This window comes from Aotus nancymaae, unplaced genomic scaffold (genome assembly GCF_030222135.1).
Source record: "Aotus nancymaae isolate 86718 unplaced genomic scaffold, 86718_ANA_hifiasm-v0.15.2.pri h1tg000053l, whole genome shotgun sequence".
NCBI lineage: Eukaryota > Metazoa > Chordata > Mammalia > Primates > Aotidae > Aotus > Aotus nancymaae.
In genome coordinates this window covers 8,233,892-8,247,868 of record NW_026988467.1, presented here as the reverse complement: position 1 = coordinate 8,247,868, position 13,977 = coordinate 8,233,892, and the positions used below count along the sequence as shown (strand labels likewise).

The window sequence follows — 13,977 nt, the reverse complement described above, 5'->3', positions numbered from 1 at the left end:
GGCCGGCGGGGGCGGAGGAAGGACCCGGACCCCTTCCGCCGGCCCAGCCCGCCCCGGAACCCGGCTCGGCCGTCCGGCCCCGACAGGGCCCCACGTGGCCCCCGGAGCGGACCGCACTACCCTGCTGCCGCCGACTGACGGCGCGCCCCAGCCACTCTGCGCCGCGCTGAAGGCCGGCGGCCAATGAGCGCCCGGCGCGGCCGCTTTGCCATTGGTGACCGTGGGCTCCGCCCCTGCCGGCAAGCCCCGCCCCGCTCCCGGGTTAGGTTGCGGCGCGGGCGGCGGGCGGAGCTGGTCCCGTTGTGCTGCGGCTCCGCGCGGCCTGCAGTCCCGGGCCCGCGCCTCGCGCCGCCCGCCCGCCCGCCCGCCATGGAGTCCGGCACCGACGGCCCAGCCGCCTCCGGCCCCGCCGCCATCCGCGAGGGCTGGTTCCGCGAGACCTGCAGCCTGTGGCCCGGCCAGGCCCTGTCGCTGCAGGTGGAGCAGCTGCTCCACCACCGGCGCTCGCGCTACCAGGACATCCTCGTCTTCCGCAGGTACCGCCGCTGCCCGCGGGCGCCGGCCCCCTCGGCTCATCCCGGGCCGCCCGCTGCCTGCCTCTCCACGCCGGGACCCAGGCCGGCCGGACCCCGTCCTGCCCTGGCCCCCCTCGCCACCCCTCACCCCGCCTCCCTGGGCTGGGGCCGGGGCTAGGGCTGCGGGCGGGCCTTTGGGCGGTGGAGCCAGAGTATGCGCCTCGCTCCACGTGTCAGCCCTGGGACACGTCAGAGCCCGAGGAGACCCCGGGATTCACCCGGCCTCCGCCCGGCCGCCCGCCTGGCATTCCTCGCCACGTGTCACCATCGACCCTCACCCCTGGGACCCCTAGACGGGGTGGGAGCGACCCTCCTCACCCAGGGCGGCTTGGGGTACGTTTTCCTCACCCCAGAGAACCCAGGTCCCCGACTGTCACTCCGCCCGCAGTAAGACCTATGGCAACGTGCTGGTGTTGGACGGTGTCATCCAATGCACAGAGAGGGATGAGTTCTCCTACCAGGAGATGATCGCCAACCTGCCTCTCTGCAGCCACCCCAACCCGCGAAAGGTACCCCATTGTCCTCTGGGACAGTGCCGGACGACGACGGGGGGCAGGGAGGTCCCAGGTGTGCCACAGGCTCCGCCCAGATGCTGCCCATACGGTCGTCAGAGAAAGTGCAAGCAAGGCTAGGGGGTCTCGCAGAGGGGTGGGGGCGGACAGGGGGTCCCGCAGAGGGGTGAGGGCGGACACTGATGCGGCTTCTGAAGCCTGGGGCAGCCCTGGAAGGAACTTCCAGGAAAGGGAACACCGGCAAGAAAGCATTTCCGAGGTTAGAAAATGATGAGGCCCTTGGGTTGGAGGGGCCAGGGCCCTGGGGGCACCCAGTCCTGCCAGGGCCCCTGCCTTGACTGCCCCCTCCTCCCAGGTGCTGATCATCGGGGGCGGAGACGGAGGTGTCCTGCGCGAGGTGGTGAAGCACCCCTCCGTGGAGTCCGTGGTGCAGTGTGAGATCGACGAGGTGAGTGCCAGCACAGAGCCAGCGGGGTGGGGTTTGAGTCCTGGTTCTCCCGCCGGCCAGCTGGTCCTGCAATGGCTGCACACCCCTGAGCAAGGCAGGTAGGGCCTGTTTCCCCATCTGGGAAACACCTAGTGGGGAGGGTTCAGTAGGAAAACCAGATGGCAGAGAGCCTGGCAGGTGGTGAGGGCGCCTGCGTGGCAAGTTTTTAGTAAGACTAAGCTGATATGTTTTTCGTTTTGTTTTGTTTTTGTGAGACGGAGTCTTGCACTGTCGCCCAGGCTAGAGTGCAGTGGCCTGATCCTGGCTCACTGCAACCTCCGCCTCCCGGGTTCAAGAGATCTTCCTGCCTTAGCCTCCCTAGTGCTGAGATTACTGGTGCCCACCGCCATGCCCGGTATTTTCTTTGTATTTTTGGTAGAGGCGGGGTTTCACTATGTTGGTCAGGCTTAACTCCTGTTCTGGTGATCCACCCACCTCAGCCTCCCGAAGTGCTGGGATTAAAGGCATGAGCCACCTCACCCAGCCAACTAAGCTGATTTTTAATCTCAGCCCCCGGGCAGGGGCCAGAGACACAGCTCAACTATTTGTACATTGCCCCTTACACTCAGTAGCTGCTCACTAAAATCATGCTACATGCCACGTGTTGCCTGGATATGGGGAGACAGTGGTAGATGGATCAATCCCAGTCTCAAAAAAAAAGAAGGGAGGTGGGCATGGTGGCTCATGCCTATAATCCTAGCACTTTGGGAGGCCAAGGCAGGGGGACTGCCTGAGCTCAGGAGTTCAAGACCAGCCTGGGCAACACGGTGAAACGCCGTCTCTACTAAAAATACAAAAAAATTAGCTGGGTGTGGTGGCATGCACCTGTAGTCCCAACTACTCAGGAGACTGAGCAGAATTGCTAGAACCTGGGAGGTGGAGGTTGTAGCGAGTAGGGATCGCACCACTGCACTCCAGCCTGGGCAACAGAGTGAGACTCCATCTCCAAAAAAGGGTGAGCTGGGGGGCTTGCCCAAGGCGGCTTGCCTCTCAGGCGGTTCAGGAGTCCCACATGACTGCGTCTGCTCCAGGTCCCCCAGCCCCCTTGGCCCAGTCTGGTCCCTCCCATCCCCTCCAGGATGTCATCCAAGTCTCCAAGAAGTTCCTGCCGGGGATGGCTGTTGGCTATTCTAGCTCGAAGCTGACCCTACATGTGGGTGATGGTTTTGAGTTCATGAAACAGAATCAGGATGCCTTTGATGTGATCATCACTGACTCCTCAGACCCCATGGGTAAGCAGCGGACGGGCCCCAGGATGTTCTGGCAGCTGCAGGTCTGGAGGTCAGTCTCCTCCAGGCCTTCAGTGTAGACGATAGAGGGACCGCCCGGCCCTCGAACTGGAGCTGTACTTTTTCCTTCTGTGTTGTTACCTGCCCCTGAAACATGGCTCGGGACAGTAGGCAGGAGCCAGGCCGCTGCCCAGAGTTCAAAAGCTGGGGCCCAGGGAGAGTGGGGATCCGGCTTTGGGACACTGAGGCCCCCGTGTCCTCTTCAGCCTCTCCTCTGCTCTGGACTGGTCATCCTTGGAGTAGGGGCGGGTTCTAGTCTTGAACCAAGGCCTGGGATGGAGGTTCCTCTGCTGCAGTGCCAGTGAGACTCCCCCAAGAATGGGATTAAAGTATGGAGCCTCCACAGACCTGGGTTCAGTTCCTGGCTCTGGCTACAGGGCAGCTGTGTGGGTCTGTGTAGTGGGGTGACAGTGGCCCTGGAGGTCTCAGCCAGGCTGTGTTCATTGTGCCTTCCTCCATCCTTCCCCAGGCCCCGCCGAAAGTCTCTTCAAAGAATCCTATTACCAGCTCATGAAGACGGCCCTCAAGGAAGATGGCGTCCTCTGCTGCCAGGGTGAGCCACAGGCCTGGAGCAGTGGGGCTGGGCAGGATGGGATGGGACGGGCCCTGCTGGATGCTAATGCTGCTGGCGGGGTCCCCAGGTGAGTGCCAGTGGCTGCACCTGGACCTCATCAAGGAGATGCGGCAGTTCTGCCAGTCGCTGTTCCCTGTGGTGGCCTATGCCTACTGCACCATCCCCACCTACCCCAGCGGCCAGATCGGCTTCATGCTGTGCAGCAAGAACCCGGTGAGATGGGGGTGCCAGCGGGTGTGGGGGTCAGGGGGCAGGTGGGCATAAATAAAGTGCCCTCCCCAGGCCGGGCACGGTGTCTCATGCCTATAATCCCAGCACTTTGGGAGGCCAAGGCGGGCGGATTACCTGAGGTCAGGAGTTCAAGGCCAGCCTGACCAACATGGAGAAACTCTTGTCTCTACTCAAAATACAAAAAACAAAATTAGCCGGGCATGGTGGCACACACCTGAGGCTGATTCAGGAGGATTGCTTGAACCCGGGAGGCAGAGGTTGCAGTGAGCTAAGATGGTGCCACTGCACTCCAGCCTGGGCAACAGAGCGAGACTGTCTCAAAAAAAATGCACCCCCGCCATATGCCCCTCTGTCCTGGTCCCCAGAGCACCAACTTCCAGGAGCCGGTGCAGCCGCTGACGCGGCACCAGGTGGCGCAGATGCAGCTGAAGTACTACAACTCTGACGTGCACCGCGCTGCCTTCGTGCTGCCCGAGTTTGCCCGCAAGGTAGGTGGGCTGCAGGGCCAGGTGGTGGGCCCCAGGGCCCCAGAGTGCCTTCCTGACTTGCCTCGTGTCCCTCCAGGCCCTGAATGATGTGAGCTGAGTCCAGGCGCCACCACGATGCCACCCAGGACCTCGGACCAGGGAGCCTGCAGGGTGCCTGGGCCCCTCCAGCCCTGGGCTAGCCCTTCTGTGGCTCTCGCCCACCAACCAAGTGTTACAAGCCCCAGAATGCTGCCCGGCCTGCCCTGCTGGGCGGACTGTCTGTGTGTCTGTCTCTTGGCGTTCCACCTCCAAGCCTATACCAGCTGTGTACAGCGCCATCTCTCTGCCTTCTGTTGCCCCTCACTCACCAAACACGTGTATTTATAACAAAGATCAGAGTCCTGTGTCCCCTGACCTTGGCTGGGCCCAGGCAGAACCACATTCACCACTGGGTATTTCTGGGGTGAGGGTCTGCAGGGCCTTGCTGTCTGACCCCCACGTATCTGCTGCAGGGCTGGGGCTGTGGTGGGCCCTCGTGGATAGCCTGGGCACAGAGGGTCACCTTGATCATCATGCCAGACCCAGAGCTGTCCTGGAAAGCTGACTCAGCAAGCCCTTCACAAGGCCACTGGTGACAGCCCTCCAGGGCTGTGGGGTGGGTGAGATCAAGGTGGGGTTGCTGGTGTCTCCTGGGGCTGCCTGAGAGCGTTCTCAGAATTGGGGCCACTCACAGGTGTAAGGTCCCATCCAGGTGCTCCAGGGCAGATACTGGAGGTGACCCCAGAAGGGGGTAGTGGGGCCCAGTTACCTTGGGCCTTTTTAAGCACATCAGAAGCTTAACACTGGCCCAGTGACTGTGCCCTGACCCCACTCGGGACTCAGACTTGGGTTCAAATTCTGCCTGTCCCCCTGTGAGTGCCTTCAGGCAAATTCCACGATGCCCCTCCTGCCCCCTTGTGTGAACAAGTTGAGAGTGCAGGTGTGGGTGGCCAAACCAGGGACTTCCGAGGATCAGGGCTGTCCCCTCTCCAAGGTGCTGAACTCCCCCCAACCAGGTCACCACGGTGGTGGGAGGACAGGAAAGGAACCCCGCTCCATGCACATGCTAGAGTCGCCAACCCCTTCCCCACCTTGGGCAGGGCCTGGGCCTGAGGACCCATCAGGGTGGGAGGCCTGGGGGCAGGGAGTGGCCCTCATCTGGTGCTGTTGCTGGAATACCCCATGCTCAGCTGAGGCGGCCATCTTGGAGCCCTAACTTAGCCAGGAAAGTTTCTGGGACCTCCAGAATAATGGGAATCTGGTTTCACCACCAACTCTGGCCTCAAGCCAGTCACAGCCCTCCAGGCTCTACCTGCCCCCCACTCCCCACCCCTGTGAGAGCTCACCAGACTAAGCACCTTCAGACCTTTGACCCCGTCAGCCGATCTGACGTCAGGCTAATTTCTCCAGGCCACCCTAACCCTTCAAATCAGTCCCGGGAGCTGGCGCCTGCCCCAGGGCCTCCACACTCCCAAGGAAGCCCTCAGTGGAGCACCTAGTGATCAGGTGGGTTGGCAGGGGCTATTTCTGGAGCCTGACAGGCCGGGCTGCAGCTGGGAGGACCAGACGCTTTCATTCATGTAATCTTCACAACCACCTGCCAGCAAGGTACTGTTGCTCCTGCAGAGAGGCAAGGTGATGTGCCGAAGGCCACACAGCCAGTAAGCAGCAGCGGCTGTCCAAGGCTACTCCACCCTGCTCACCCCAGTGTCTCCTGCAGCTCAGGCCAGACACTTGGTCCCAGCATGGTCGGTCTCTCTGACATCTACTTCCCGGCCAAGATTCAGTCAGCGAATGCTGCCGTCTTAGAAGGATGATCCCATGACCTCCTAAGTGTGAGGGCCTTTCCCCAGGGGCCCTGGAATCAGACCTGGGCCCAGATCTCAACTATGCCTCCCTTAGCTCTGTGACCTGCAACCATGCAGGCCTTCTGCCGCTACCCTGACTGTCAGAGGGGGAGCACCCCGTCCCTGGTACGAAGCTTCGGTGAGAACTGCCTGTGACGCAGCGCTCACCAGTGCTGGCGCTCTGCATTGGCCCATCAGGACCACCCGTCTGGGTGAGAAGGGAGCGGAGGGCAGGTGGCCCAGGTTTTGGAAACGGCCGGAGCCATCTGGGAAGCAGAAGAGCCTAACCTGGAAGACGAAGTTGCCAGCACGTAGACCCTCTGCTTTCCCAGCCTGTAGTCAAGTCTATACACATGCCTGCCCTCCTCGAAGGGGCATGCTCCAGGGCCGGGGCAAGCCTGAACCCCACGACTGGGTGGGTGTGAGGCAGCCCAGGCTGGTCTACTGAACAGAAGCAGCCTCGATGAGGACACAACCTGGGTCCCCCAATGTCCCAGAAATCTTTGGGCCACGTACGGGCCCAGTGTGTGGCATAGGGAGTTTCATCAATCCTATCTTTTCAAAATGTCATTTATCAGAATGAGCCAGGCCCCTGCTTCAGGATTCATGCGTCCATGTGGCTTGTCAGAAGAAAAATCACAGTCCTCCCGTGGCCCCTTTCCCTATTGGAGCTGATTATTTTGGTGTTTATCTTCTGTAGTAGAAGAAGAAATGTGGTGTTTGTCCCCAGTTCCTGTCACAGAGCCCCTAAAACCCTTGGAAATTCCTGATTGGTGGGAGTGTCTTGTCATTCATTATACACTCCTTTGGAGAACTGTGGAGTTTATGCTAATGCAGTGATTTAGGGTAGGGTCCCAGGGGAGCCTCAGGGTGGGGCTGGTCACCAATAAGACCTAGACTGGAGAGTTGGGATTTTCATCCCACCCAACGACCACCAGGAAGGGATCAGGAGGGGGCCAGAGGTGAAGTTCTACAAACTCATGAACCATGAGCGCAGCCCGGGGTGGTGGCTCTCGCCTGTAACCCCAGTACATTGGGGCGCCGAGGTGCACAGATCACTTGAGGCCAGAATTCCTGGAGGCCAACATGGCAAAACCCTGTCTCTACTGAAAATATAAACAGCCAGGCATGGTGGCGTGCGTCTGTAACCCCAGCTACTCGGGAGGCTGAGGCAGAAGAATCAAGTAAACCCAGGAGGTGGAGGTTGTGAAACTGCCTTTGCCAAATTATGACTGAGACAGTGAAGAGGATCTAACTTAACCAGCTGCATCTTGCTTCTAACCTCCACGCTGTCCTTGTTCCTTCCTGGGCAGAGGATGAACTAACTTTGGGAGAAACTTAATTTACAGTTTATACTTTAAACAAAGCCCTTTCTCAAAGCAGACCTTGCCTGGGCTAGATTGCCTTCGTAGGGCTAACATCAGCCACAAGATTAGAAATGATGGTTTAGGAGTCCTGCAGCAGGAGGACACAAGATTCTGACCCTCCGTAAACTGCTCCTGAGATCAGGGCTTGAGACAGTTTGCAGACTCTGCACTTGATGGATCAACTAGTACCACCCAGATCAATAAACTGGCTCATCTGATCTTGTGATCCCCACCCAGGAAGGGACTCAGTGCAAGAAGACAGCTGTAACTCCCTATGATTTCAGCCTTGACCAATCAGCACTCCTGGCTCACGGGCTTCCCCCCACCCACCAGGTTATCCTTAAAAACTCTGCTCCCCGAATGCTCAGGGAGACTGATTTGAGCAATAGTAAAACTGCGGTCTCCTGCACAGCTGGCTCTGCGTGAATTACTCTTTATTGCAATTCCCCTGTCTTGATGAATTGGCTCTGTCTAGGCAGCGGGCAAGATGAACACTTGGGCGGTTACAGTTGCAGTGAGCCAAGATTGCCCCACTGCACTCCAGCCTGTGCGACAGAGGACACTGTCTCAAAAAAAAAAAGGAAAAGTTAAAGAAAATAAAAGGAGTTGGGTGCTGTGGCTCACACCTGTAATCCCAGCACTTTGGTAAGTGGAGGCAGGCAGATCACGAGGTCAAGAGATCGAGACATTCCCGGCCAACATGGTGAAACCCTGTCTCTACCAAAAATACAAAAATTAGCCAGGCTTGGAGGCATGCGCCTGTAATCCCAGCTACTCGGGAGGCTAAGGCAGGAGAATCGCTTGAACCCGGGAGGTGGAAGTGGCAGTGAGCCAATATCGAACCACTGCACTCCAGCCTAGTGACGTGAGACTCCATCTCAAAAAGAAAAAGAAAAAGAAAAGAAAAGGAAAAAGAAAAAGAAAAATAAAATTCTGGATGGAAATTTTATTTTTTACCATTATAATTTACCGTTGATAAGGCTGTACTCTGGCCTGCCTCCGTGTAATTGAAAGGTTGCACCACACCTGGCCAGGCTTTTGTTTAAGAATTGCTTGAGCTGGCTGGGCACAATGGCTCACACCTGTAATCCCAGCACTTTGGGAGCCCAGCGGGTGGATCATGAGGTCAAGAGGTCGAGACCATCCTGGCCAACATGGTAAAACCCCTTCTCTACTAAAAATACAAAAATTAGCCAGGTGTAGTGGTGCATGCCTGTAATCCCAGCTACTTGGGAGCCTGAGGCAAGAGAATCGCTTGAACCTGGGAGGCAGAGGTTGCAGTGAGCCGAGATCATGCCACTGCACTCCGGCCTGGTGATAGAACGAGACTCCGTCTCAGAACAAAACAAAACAAAAATCCTGTCTCCAAACCCCTTGGAGAGGTGGATTTGAAGTTCTGTCTCCTCCCTTGGTGGCCCTACATTAAGTAAACCTCTTCCTCTGCTGCGACCAGGTGTCTCCATGTGCTGACTTGCTTCACCCACCGGACAACAAACCTATTGGGGTTACAAAGTCATTCACAGCGGCTGAGATGAGGAGTCCACTATGATAACTTTTTTTTTTTTTTTGAAACAGTCTTGCTTTGCTGCCCAGGAGATCTCAGATCACTGCAACCTCTGCCTCCCAGGTTCAAGCGATTCTCCTGCCTCAGCCTCCTGAATAGCTGGGATTACAGGCACCTGCCACCACGCCTGGCTAATATATATATATATATTTTTTTGAGATGGAGTCTCACTCTGTTGCCCAGGCTGGAGTGCAGTGGTGTGATCTCGGCTCACAGCAACTTCTACCTCCTGGGTTCAAACGATTCTCCTGTCTTAGCCTCTCAAGTAGCTGGGATTACAGGCACCCACTACCATGCCTGGCTAATTTTTTATTTTAGAAGAAAAAAAAAAAGGAAGAAAGAGAGAAAGAAAAAAAAAAGAATGAAGAAGAGGAAGAAAAAGGAAGAGAAAGAGGGAGAGAGAATGGGAGTATTGCTTTATTGCCCAGGCTAGAATGCAGTCTAAAAATGGGAATTGAAAACCTCTTTTATTAATTGTGCCTAACAACTGAGACAGGAAGGAATAAGGGAAGAAAATAACAAACAAGCAGCCAACCAATATTTCATTTAAACCTATGAAATGCTATGCAATTATTGAGGAGTGATTTACTTCTAATTATGTAGTCACTTTTAGAATAGGTGTGATATGGTACTGATAAGAATGTGTGTTTTGTGTATTTGAAGTGGAGAGTTCTATAAATGTTTCTTAAGTTTACTTGTTCCGGGTCTGAGTTCAAGTCCTGAATGTCCTTGTTAATTTTCTATCTCGTTGATCAGTCTAATATTGACAATGTGATGTTACAGTCTCCCACTATTACCGTGTGGGAGGCTAAGTCTCTTTTATAAGTCATTAAGAACTTGTCTTACGTATCTGGGTGCTCCTGTATTGGGTGTGTGGATAAATAGGATCATTAGCTCTTCTTGTTGCATTGATCCTTTTACCATTATGTAATGTCCTTCTTTGCCTCTTTTGATCTTTGTTGCTTTAAAGTCTATTTTATCAGAGGTGAGAATTGCAACTCCTGCTTTTTATTTATTTATTTATTTTTGCTCTCCGTTTGGTTGGTAAATCTTCCTCCGTCCCTTTGTTTTGAGTCTTTGTGTGTCATTGCATGTGAGATGGGTCTGGATACAGCATACCGATGGGTTTTGGCTTTTTATCCAGTTAATATTATATATGAGTTTAATACTGCCATTTGATGCTAGCTGGCTGTTTTGCCCATTAGTTGATGTAAGTTCTTCATTATGTTAATGCTGTTTACTTTTTGATATATTTTTGGAAAGGCTGATACTGGTTGTTCCTTTATATGTGTAGTGCTTCTTTCAGAAGCTCTTGTAAAGCAGGTCTGGTAATGGTGAAATCTCTAAGTACTTGCTTGTTCGCAAAATATTTTATTTTTCCTTCGCTTGTGAAGCTTAGTTTGGCTGGATATGAAATTCTGGGTTGAAAGTTCTTTTCTTTAAGGATGTTGAATATTGGCCCCTACTCTTTTCTGGCTTGTAGGGTTTCTGCTGAGAGATCTGCTGTAAGTCTGATAGGCTTCCCTTTGTGGGTAACCTGACCTTTCTCTCTAGCTGCTCTTAGTATTTTCTGCTTCATTTCAACCCTAATGAATCTGACGATTATGTGCCTTGGGGTTGGTCTTCTTGAGGAATATCTTTGTGGTGTTCTCTGTATTACCTGGAGTTGAATATTGTCCTGCCTTACTAGGTTGGGAAAGTTTTCCTGAATAATCTCCTGAAGAGTATTTTCCAACTTGGATTCATTCTCTTCGTCACATTCAGGTACACCTATCAAACGTAGATTAGGTCTTTTCACATAGTCCCATATTTCTTGGAGACTTTGCTCATTCCTTTTTATCCTTTTTTCTCTAATCTTGACTTCTTGTTTTATTTCATTAAGTTGGTCTTCAACCTCTGATATCTTTTCTTCTGCTTGATCAATTTGACTGTTAAAACTTGTGCGTACTTCACGAAGTTCTCGTGTTGTGTTTTTCAGCTCCATTAATTCACTTATATTCCTCTCTAAATTGTCTATTCTCATTAGGATTTCGTCAAACCTTTTTTCAAAGTTCTTAGTTTCTTTGCATTGGGTTAGAACAAGTTCTTTTAATTCACAGAAGTTTCTTATCATCCACCTTCTGAAGCCTACTTCTGTCAATGGAACGCACTCGTTCTCCATCAGGCCTTGTTCCGTTGCTGATGAGGAACTGTGATCCCCTGTAGAGGGAGAGGCATTCTGATTTTGGGTATTCTCAGCCTTTTTACGCTGGTTTCTTCCCATAGTTGTAAATTTATCCACCTGTCATCTTTGTGATTACTGACTTTCAAATTAGGTCTCTGAGTGGACGTCCAACTTGTTGATTCTCAGTGCCAAAATCTGAGCAATCCACTGTGCCAGCCAAAACAGCAGTGTTAAAATTGATGTTGCTTTTCTGCCCGGGAATCTCCGGTCTAGCTTCCTTCTTGAGTCCATCCTTCAATCAGCTGAATAGGCAACTCTGTCTTCCCGGAGCTCCAAACGACATCGGCCAAAAGGGGAGCCAGTCCCACTCACTCTGCACCAAGAACTGCCATGCCGAGGCGCCTGCAAAACCGCCGCGCCAGCCACGAGAGTTGCGCTGGTGACCTGTGGGGCTCCTCTGCTGGGAATCTCCTGGTCTGTGAGCAACAAAAATTCGTCTGAAAGTGTGGCATCCTCTCGTTCTCTGTACTTTCACTGAGAGCTACAATCCCGAGCTGCTAGTGATCAGCCAGCTTGGATCTCTCTCCATGCCTGGCTAATTTTTATAGTTTTTAATAGACACGGAGTTTTGCCATGTTGGCAAAGCTGGTCTTGAACTCCTGACCTCAGGTGATCCGCCTGCCTCGGCCTGACACCTGGCTAATTTTTATAGTTTTAATAGCGACGGGGTTTCACCATGTTGGCCAGGCTGGTCTTGAACTCCTGACCTCAGGTGATCTGCCCACCTCAGCCTCCCAAAGTGCTGGGATTACAGGTGTGAGCCACCGCACCCGGCACATATATACATACATACATATATATATATATAATTTTTTTTTTAATGGGACAGAATCACACTCTGTTACCCAGGCTGGAGTGCAATGGCATGATTTTTGCTCAACTGCAACCTCTGCCTCCCAGGTTTAAGTGATTCTCCTGCCTCAGCCTTCCGAATAGCTGAGTAGCTGAGATTACAGGCATGTGCCCCTACGCCCAGCTAATTTTTGTGTTTTTAGTAGAGTAGGGGTTTCACCATGTTGGCCAGGCTAGTATCAAACTCCTGACCTCAAGTGATCCACCCACCTCGGCCTCCTAAAGTGCTGAGATTACAGGCATGAGCCACCGCACCGGCCTTATGATAATGTTTTATTTCCTACAGAGCTTCTTGTTTTCCCTGGAATTTTCCATTTGTTTCTCATTTACTTAGTTTTCAATAAATTTATCGCAAATTTAGCCCCAAAATTTTCACCAGTTCTCTAATGCTCTTTGAACTCAACAGGTGTTCTGTGACTGTCCCCCTTCTGGAGAAGCTGTCCAGAGCCTTGTCCCCGCCCCCAATGGAGTCCTCTAGTGAACGCCGTCTCTTGGACCCTATGTCTTCCTATTGAAACCACCCTTGCAAAGTTATGACAGTAAGACAAATCTGACATAACTGACCCCATCCTGCTCCTGACCTCCAAGCTGTCCCTGCCCATTCCTGGGCGTGGGCCGAGCTGACTGGGGGAGGAATTTAAAGTTTAATTTGAAACAAGAACAATAGTCCCTACCTGAAACTACTCTCAGCCGGACATAGTGGCTCACACCTGCAATCCCAGCACTTTGGGAGGCCGAGGCAGGCAGCTCACCAGGTCAGGAGTTAAGACCAGCCTGGCCAACATAGTGAAACCTCTACTAAAAACACAAAAATTAGGCCGGGTGAGGTGGCTCACACCCATAATCCCAGCACTTTGGGAGGTCAAGGCAGGTGGATCACGAGGTCAGAAGTTGGAGACCAGCCTGGCCAATATGGTGAAACCCCACCTCTACTAAAATACAAAAAATTAGCCGGGCATGGGGGCACGTGCCTGTAGTCCCAGCTACTCAGGAGGTGAGGTAGGCGGATAGCTTGAACTTGGGAGGCAGAGGTTTCAGTGAGCTGAGATTGTGCCACTGCACTCCCAACTGGGAGACAGAGGCATAACTAACTAAATAAATAATAAATAAAAATACAAAAATTAACTGGGTGTGGTGGCATGAGCGTGTAATCCCAGCTACTTGGGAGGCTGAGGCAGGAGAATCACTTGAACCCAGGAGGTGGAGGTTGCAGTGATCAGAGATTGCATCACTGCACTCCAGCCTGGGAGACAGAGCAAGACTCCGTCTCAACATATATACACACACACACACACACACACACACGTATATATATATGTATATATAATATATGTACATGTATATATAAATCTTTTCTGGGCACTTGGGGCTCACTTTCATTCAGTACCACATTTTTCAGTTCTGGGAAATTGGAAATTTTCTTGCGTTATTATTACTATGTATGTATTTTTTGAAGCGGAATCTTACTCTGTCACCCAGGCTGGAGGGCAATAGCGTGAACATGGCTCACTGCAACCTTGAGACCTCCTGGGCTCAAGCGATCCTCCCACCTCAGCTGGAACTACAGGTGCCTGCCACCATGCCTGGCTAATCTTTACAAAAAAAACTTTTTTTTTTTTGAGACAATCTCACTCTGTCACCCAGGCTGGAGTGCAATGGCACAATGCTCGATGCAACCTCCGCCTTCCAAGTTCAATTGATTCTCCTGCCTCAGCCTCCTGAGTAGCTGGGATTACAGGAACATGCCACCACGCATGGCTAATTTTTTTGTATTTTTAGTAGAGACGGGGTTTCACCAGGTTGGTCAGGCTGGTCTCGAACTCCTGACCTCGTGATCCACCTGCCTCGGCTTCTCAAAGTGCTGGGATTACAGGCATAAGCCACCGCACCTGGTCTACAAAAAATTTTTTTTTGCAGAGACAAGATCTCGCTATGTTGCCCAGGCTGGT

The 13,977-nt window shown here is 53.1% G+C and overlaps 1 protein-coding gene across 1 annotated transcript; it reads left to right on the top strand.

Annotated features, from left to right (window-relative positions):
* Window positions 1-290: 290 nt before the first annotated feature.
* On the top strand, window positions 291-4,534 carry SRM (spermidine synthase). Its single transcript, XM_064363722.1, has 8 exons — window positions 291-536; window positions 964-1,084; window positions 1,443-1,535; window positions 2,653-2,806; window positions 3,333-3,416; window positions 3,505-3,650; window positions 4,034-4,156; window positions 4,233-4,534. The coding sequence occupies exons 1-8, from the start codon at window positions 370-372 to the stop codon at window positions 4,251-4,253; spliced, it is 909 nt and encodes a 302-aa protein (XP_064219792.1). The 5' UTR covers window positions 291-369; the 3' UTR covers window positions 4,254-4,534.
* Window positions 4,535-13,977: the final 9,443 nt, after the last annotated feature.